This window comes from Hydra vulgaris, chromosome 14, assembly GCF_038396675.1.
Source record: "Hydra vulgaris chromosome 14, alternate assembly HydraT2T_AEP".
In the NCBI taxonomy this organism is placed as follows: Eukaryota; Metazoa; Cnidaria; class Hydrozoa; order Anthoathecata; family Hydridae; genus Hydra; species Hydra vulgaris.
In genome coordinates this window covers 12,904,140-12,912,646 of record NC_088933.1, presented here as the reverse complement: position 1 = coordinate 12,912,646, position 8,507 = coordinate 12,904,140, and the positions used below count along the sequence as shown (strand labels likewise).

General features: G+C 26.0%; 1 protein-coding gene across 1 annotated transcript; it reads right to left on the bottom strand.

Moving 5' to 3' along the window:
* Nucleotides 1–277: 277 nt before the first annotated feature.
* Nucleotides 278–6,338, bottom strand: LOC100205317 (uncharacterized). Its single transcript, XM_065818393.1, has 3 exons — nt 6,198–6,338; nt 3,390–4,880; nt 278–2,129 (listed from the first exon to the last, which is right to left on the bottom strand). The coding sequence occupies exons 2-3, from the start codon at nt 4,872–4,874 to the stop codon at nt 642–644; spliced, it is 2,973 nt and encodes a 990-aa protein (XP_065674465.1). The 5' UTR covers nt 4,875–4,880; nt 6,198–6,338; the 3' UTR covers nt 278–641.
* Nucleotides 6,339–8,507: the final 2,169 nt, after the last annotated feature.

Here is an 8,507-nt window from a genome sequence, read left to right as displayed (position 1 = left end):
TAATTAAGGTATAGCATATAGGAATCCAAGAAGTCCTATAGGATCCTATAAAACGATTTGAATTAGGGATTAAAAGAAAACAAATGGCATAAAAAATTAGCTCTTTTAAATTAGCATAAAAAAATGTAATTTAAAAGCAATAGTTGTAAGGCAGTTTTTTACCTTATTTCAAAATACTTTTCATTTTGACTCGTTTTTTCTATTTCATGAGGAAATTGCATTCTTCTTGGGACATCGGGTAATTTTTTAAATTGTGCAGTAAAAAAAAAAAAAATTATACATTTAGATAATTGGTTTATTTTTTGAAATTTTTACATTTTTTTTTTACATGTTTAAAAAAATATTCACAAATAAATATAAAATAAATATACTTGAAAATACAAGCACACAAAAAACGTTTTGAAGTAAAACTTTTTAATAAATGTATTTTTATTTTACATATTACTATTTATGATTAACAAAAAAAAAGTTTTTAATCTTTTTTGTTTATCAACGTAAAAAAATGCGTTATCTACTTTGTTAATTAATTTAAATGCTATATCTAATTTGCTTCAAAGTTAAAAATTTAAAAAGCCTCAAAGTTAAAAATCAAAGAATTCAATTTTGTCGTTGTATTAATACTGCTTTCTTCAAAACCATAATTAAACTTGATTTTGAGGGACTGATTTAGGCCAAATTTCAAGTAGATATTCTAAGGCATCAACTTGTTTCTTGAAGTCTAGCATTGCAGAAGTTTGAGATGGAGGACACATCATCACAGGACCAAAACAGACAGCTAGATTTTTAAAATCCATTTTGTTTTCATCTTTTTTAGAAGCTACTCTTAACAAATGTTCTATAATGTAAATTAGTGTCGCTCTGTTGGAGTAGTGTACACTTCTCATTGCGTCTAATAACACAGCGTCGTGGTAACTTTTTCTATCATTTTGAAGTGATTTTTCATATATCTTTAAAAATAGTTTTTGAGAAATTAAGGGTTGAGGCAATTCCCTAAGGTAATCTTTGAGAACTCCTGAAAACACGTGACAATCAAATTCTTCTACGTCATCGTTACTAAAACTTTTTTCTTCAAATTTTGCGCGCAGAATTTTTTTTTTTCGTGCATTTCCACTGATGCGATAAATACCTTCTAAAGAAAGACCATTCATCTCTATCTCTTCAACGCACTTTCGAACTATAAGAGGAATAGTATTGCCGTCATCGATCAGTGTTTGCGCTATATTGAAACCAAACACACCTTTTATGCGTCTTGATGGTGCACGTTTTAAAAAACTTTCAATTTCTATGAACTCAAGGTTTAATTTTAATTTTATTCCATATTTATCAGTTTTCAATATTATTTGAGCTTGGTTTTCATAAGCAAATATTTTTCCTAAATATATTCTACCAACATCGCTCGGCTTTTCTTTTTTGTTTAAGAACAATTTCAGTTCTATTAATACAGCTTGATTGACTTCAATTTCAAATGATTCTTCTATTTCCAAACTCTCCTCCATTATTTTTGATGATGTGTTTGCTTTGGATTCACCGTCAATTTCTAAGCTACACGAAAAGCAACCTTGCTCTCGACAACCGGTTATTTTGTGAATAGAAATATTGAGACTTCCAGTATAATTTTTTCTTTGCACTGAATCTATTTTGTCACTCTCATATATTCGAATACCCTCGTTTGAATCTGATAAAGATGAAGTATCAATATCTACGGTTTTGTAAAACCAATTGGCCCCAAGGTTTGATAACGAACCGATGTTATTGTGTTTACTTTTTAAAATATTTCTTTCTGGGGTAAATTTTGGCGTTTTGATTTCATTTTTTCCTCTAGTTTTAGATGAAGCATAACCTTCAAATTCTTTATATTTTTTAAGTAACAATTCATAACTGTTTGGTTCGGATGTTAGTTTTCCAGGTTGAACACTGAAACTGCGAGTTAAATCATTCTTTGATGTTTTATTCGGTAAATTATCATCAGAGAGAGTGTAGGAAGATTTTAGACTTGATGAATCAGTTTTATGAAACTTTGGCTTTGAATGCATGGGTAAAGGTAAAGCTGATTTTGTTTCTATGTGTAAATCATTTGATTCTTGCATCATTGCCACTATTTCTTCCAAGGAAAGGTTATTAACTTCATTCTAAAATAGAAATAAGAAAAAAGTTATCAAATGATTTGCTGTAGAGCTTGTCATTTTAACGTATACAACTAGGTACGAGGTTGAAGAGCTTTACTTGTAATTAGTGGCATATTTGGTTTGAGCCTTTTTTTAAAATATGTAAAACTTAAATATACATATAGCAAACACAAAATAATCCTCACCCATCACGAATATCCTGAGTGAAATTAATTTTTTCAATATTGTGTTTGTTTAAAAGAATTTAACAGTAATTTTTATTTTATAGTTGTTAAGGCAAAAATATAGTTTTTGGAAAAAAAAGAATTTAGATTAATGATTTCTTTTGTAAACCTATAATCAGCTGCATAACTTATGTCATGATAACGTAAGAAATACATCCGTTTAAAATTTAATTGCTAAAGGGTCACTATTAGGCTGGTGTGCGCAATTTTAAAAATTTGTTTCTATTTGCTCTTTAGAAAAAAAAGAAGGACGAAAAAAATGCTTTAAATTCTAATTAAATTCTAAATGAAATAATTGAAATAGAAATGTCAAAAAGTTTTATTTCTGAATTAAAATAGTTAAAATAAAAACAACAAATAAAATGTTTTATTCTCTAAATACACTGAAATTAAATTATTGAATAAATTGAAATAAAAAAGTCAATATATATATATATATATATATATATATATATATATATATATATATATATATATATACATATATATATATAAATATATATATATATATAAATATATATATATATATATATATATATATATATATATATATATATATATATTTATATATATATATATATATATCCACAAAAGCGATTTTATGAGAAAGGAGGGGGGGTTTTACCCCTAAAGAAGGTGATTTTCAAGTTATAGTCGGATTTTTGAGAACATAGTAGGCTAGACGAGTATTTGACAAATTTCAGTAGGGTGAATTTTTGTTTTGAGGACCTTTTGTTTTTAAGGCGCCAGTCGATACTTTTTAAGGATTTACCTCATTTTATTCGTAGAATTGCCTCTGTATATATAGTTTGGCCGTTTTTATATTGACTATTTTATTAAGAATTTATATATACATACATATATTTATATATACATACATATATATATATATATATATATATATATATATATATATATATATATATATATATATATATATATATATATATATATATATATTAAAAATAGAATATACCATCAATTAGAAAACTTTTTATTTAGGCAAATTTTAGATTATTAGAATTAAAGTATTTAATACCTGGTTTACACGTAAAATTTCGTCGCCGGCATAAAGTAAATTGTTCACGTCAGCAAAACTTCCTAGAGTAACTCGAGAAACAAAAATGCCTTTGTGATTACTATCCATACCGTTTCCCGATCGAATAAAAAATCCGAGAGATTGTCCTTGCAGTTTTTTTATTTTTACCTTTTTGATAACATGACCATGTTCGTCTAAGTAAATTTCATTTATTCCAGATAATTTTTTTGCTGTGTCCTCTATTAACGAAACGCTTAGCCTCCTGTTTTTTTGATTGTTCATATCATGAAAGTACTCGGTTGAATCAGCCATATGTTGCTTATCCTGTTTCAGAAAAATCCTTTTCTTGAAAAATTTTGTACTTTTAGGATCATTTAGACCTTTGGGACTTTTCGGATCGCTCATAGACCGATTTCTGCTCCAGTTTGTTTTGTCTAAGCGCAATATATTTTCAACTGATTTTGCAATACGCATGGCAGAATGTTTCGACTTTTCATACTTTTTTTTGAATTCAATTAAATCCGTTAGAAATTCGTCTTCGTCGCTATTTGAATCCAAATTTAAACCGTTGCGTCGACTTTTATTTGAAACATAACCTTCATCTTCGTTGTAAATGTCAACACTTATACTTTCGCCAATAAACGAGCGTTTAGATAACCTTTTTGGTTTGTTTGTTTGTTGATTTGCTTCATCACTTGCGTCGCTGATTTCACCATCGGCAACGTCGCTATCTCTAAAAACATCAGATTGATCATAAAACTCATAAGAAGTCAAATCTCCCACGCTAAGACTTCCATTTTTGGTTGAAAAATTTGAGTTTGTCTCAGAATCATCAAATGAACCGTAAAAGATACCCAAGTTTGTGTCTTTGATGCACAAAGAATCTAGGCATGATTTTTTATCTGCATTTTTCGATTTTTCAAACGAACCGTTGAACTCGTTTTTGTTTTGATATAACGTTTCTTTGTTAAAGCAAGAAGGTACGTCGCTAAAACTTCTTTTGTGTAGCATTTCATCTGAAATTTCGTCAGTATTGATAAGCGTTTCTTTCAATATAGTTTCGTTTAGTTCAGATTGCAGACAGTTTAGTTTTTCTATTAAATCGTCAAATGTCTTGCATAAGCACAAGTCACTCGCTTTGTTTCCGGAATTTAAAACGATTTTATCATCAAATTTGACGCCATCGGTGTCAATAAAACTGTTATTGTTATCACTTATCTCAATGTTTTTGTTTACAAACCAATTTTCATTTATTTGCTCAGTAATTTTTGTTGGAATAATACACGGAGGTTTATCTGCTTGCAACATACTTTTAAAATCGCTAGAAACGCGTCTAAATTGTCGTTTCTTGGATATTACTTCTGAAAACTCCTTATTAAAAAAATATTTGGAAATGTTTGGTTTTGTAATACACGTTTCCTCTGCGCTCGATTCGCTAGCTTCTGTGCTTGATGAGCCAACTTCTTTTTTATTTTCTAGTTGCATTGCTAACTTTAAAACATAAACAGATAAAACAATTAAAACATAAACAGATATAAACAATTGTAATATTTATATATATATATATACATACATATATATATATATATATATATATATATATATATATATATATATATATATATATATATATATATATATATATATATATATATATATATATATATATATATATATATATATATATATATATATATATATTGAATTTATATATAAACATACATATTTGCATTTATTTACAAATTTATGAATATTCTATTTTACACTTACACTTAAGTTGCATTTATTGGCGTGAAAAAGCAATTACAAAAAACCATTTATTTAAATGCCAAACTAACCCGGAAGTTATGCTTTTAAATATATTACGTTTGTTTAATGTTTTTTAAACGCTTTTTTGACTGTATATATGTTTTAATAAATTTATTTCAAATATTTATTTGAATTTCTATTATCTCAAATAATTTCTAATAATATAATAAAATAACTAATTTATATATATATATATATATATATATATATATATATATATATATATATATATATATATATATATATATATATATATATATATATATATATATGTATATATATATATATATATATATATATATATATATATACATATATATATGTTATATGTATATCTACTATGGCATATATATGTAAGCATTTACTTACTTTTTTTACTTATCTAAATCGATACGGCTTTTTTAGAAAAAGAAGAAAAAAACGAAGAATAATGAATAAAAAGATTGCTGCCCCGTGCCGAACCCTCAGTTAATGTAGCAGCACTCCGTTATATATATATATATATATATATATATATATATATATATATATATATATATATATATATATATATATATATATATATATATATATATATATATATATATATATATATACAGTGGCAGCGTTAGGGTAGGGCCTGGTTGGGCGATGGCCCAGGGCGCCGAATATAAAAGGGCGAAACTAATTGGTTGTTTTACCCTTTGCCTTTTTTTTGAATGGGGTTAAATTTAGCTAGGGGCGCCGTAGATTTCGCCCAGGGCGCTGGTAGTGCTAAAACTGGCACTGTATATATATATATATATATATATATATATATATATATATATATATATATATATATATATATATATATATATATATATATATATATATATATATATATATAAATATATATAACATTTATTAAATTTAAAATCATTATATATTATATTACATTATTATGCACAGGTAATACTCAAATCAGTTAAGTATTATTTTTTGTTTATGAATGTTTGTAAATGAAATAAATTTTTTTACCTTTATCCAATAAATGAAATATAACTAGGATATTGTTCGTTAGTAATAACCACGACAAAAGATTTCTACATTTGATTTTACAATAAAAGAGCGTTTTATAATAAACGATCATTTTTTGACGAGTCATAAAAGAAATATTTTAGAAGTAGCTTGTTGGAATGCTTAAAATGGTGTTAATACTTTTGTTTTAAACCGCTTTTCATATTTTTTTTATCAAGCGGCTAATAAATACGTTACTAGTACGTGACAACTTGCCTACATCATATTTAATAACAAACACATTTGCTCAGTTAACTTTTTTTAGTATATATATATATATATATATATATATATATATATATATATATATATATATATATATATATATATATATATATATATATATATATAACGTCTATAATTTGTCATCTTCATATTAATGGTTTACAAATTTTTTTAATCATTTTAGAAATAAACGGTGCATGTAGTAACACAGCCTGAATATCGGTACCTTGTTGTTCATTAGTACCGGCAAAGCTTAAAAAAGTCTTTTAACATCAAATTTATTTTTCCGACTATGTTTTTTATTTTACACTTTTCTCGAGCCAAAGCTTTTTTTTTTAATTATACTTTTATTCCATGTTTTTGTTGCGTACTCTTTTTTATTTCGTGCTGTTATTCTTATACAACTATTACTGACTGTTTCACTATAAGGTAAAGTTTATTTTTACGATTTTTACAATTTTCGTCTTACCATAAATGATTGCGTAAAATTTTTCAGAAAATTAGTTTTTTTTTGTTGGGGTTGTTGGCTAAATTTTTTTTTAATTTCCTTTATCTAAAACTCTTTTTATAAAATGTGGCGTCCAAATTGAAAAAATGGTAAAATATCATTGGTAAAGAATATTATAAAGTGAGATAAGTCAATATTAAAAAAAAACTAAAACTAATCAAAAACAAAAATAGTAAATTATTAAATCTATACGGAATATATATATATATATATTGTGCGGCCGTGGCGCAGTGGTTAGAGCGCTTTCTTTATAAGCAGGAGATCCAGGTTCGAAACGAGCTCTGGAAAAATTTTCGCGTCACGGTAAGGAAGGAGGCGTGAACTTCCTGGTTAAATGCACTTCCGCGGTGTTCTGTGACAAGACCGTTAGGACTTCTTGGGGCACCAAAAAAAAAAAAAAAAAAAAAAAAAAAAAAAAAAATATATATATAGATAGATAGATAGATAGATAGATAATCCCAATATAGATAAAATAATCCCAATTGCAAACTATAGACCTATATCATTACTTTCTGTATTCTCAATTATATATAGTTATTATAAATATATAGATATTATTAGTAAATTGATTAACTTTTAATTAAAAAACTGTAAATAAAATATAATAATTTATTTTAACTTTTTTTTTAACTTTATTTTTTCTTTCTAATAGAGAACAGTAGATTTACAAGAGTTTGCTTGTATCAAATGTGTATTTAGGCGTATTAATACAAATTTGATTATTTATATTTGAAGTGCCGATTGCTTCAACTGTTTTATTTTTTAACAAAAGATTCAATGTATTCTTTATACGGGTTTAGTTAGAAATAAACAACAGGGATAGGAAAAAGTGTGTTAATTTTCAACTTGAAATTTGTACATACATTCAGGTCTGTAATTTTAATCAGCGTGAAACTTAAGTCTTACGTAAAAAAAAAAGGTAACATCTCCGCTTTAAACTTGACTTCAATGTAGATTCATCAACTGGCTTTTCAAAAAAAATAATCTAAACTTCATTTGTAATAGAAATAAGTGCCAGTTTTACGAAACCATTGATAATTTGAATATACACTTCTCGTAGAGTATTATAAAAATAATTACTAAGACAATTGTACAAACTAACCGATTTCAATAAACCTATTTATTTAAATTTCATTCAAAGTTTAATAAAAACATTTAAACAAGCAATTTTGTTAAATTCTGTTAAATAAATAAGCGAGCTAGTTTTTTTATGAAGTGTCTTGTTTTGCGTTAAAGGAATAAAATACTGAGTGAGCGAGGGAGTGGGAATGAGCAGTGTTGGCCATGAATTATAGCAACAAGAGTTTCCAATCTTTATTTAAAATGTTTCAAATAATAAATTTATTTTTGTTGACACACCGGCAACAATGTCTTAGCACCGGATTCTGAAGAAGAACACTTCCAAATTCTTTTTAAATCATTCATCCGTCAATATATGGAAAAAAAAATCAATAGTTTACCGACTTTGTGTTGCGAGTAATGCGTAACTCTATTTAAATCAGTCAATGTACAGCTAATTTTACATAAATAATGTATAT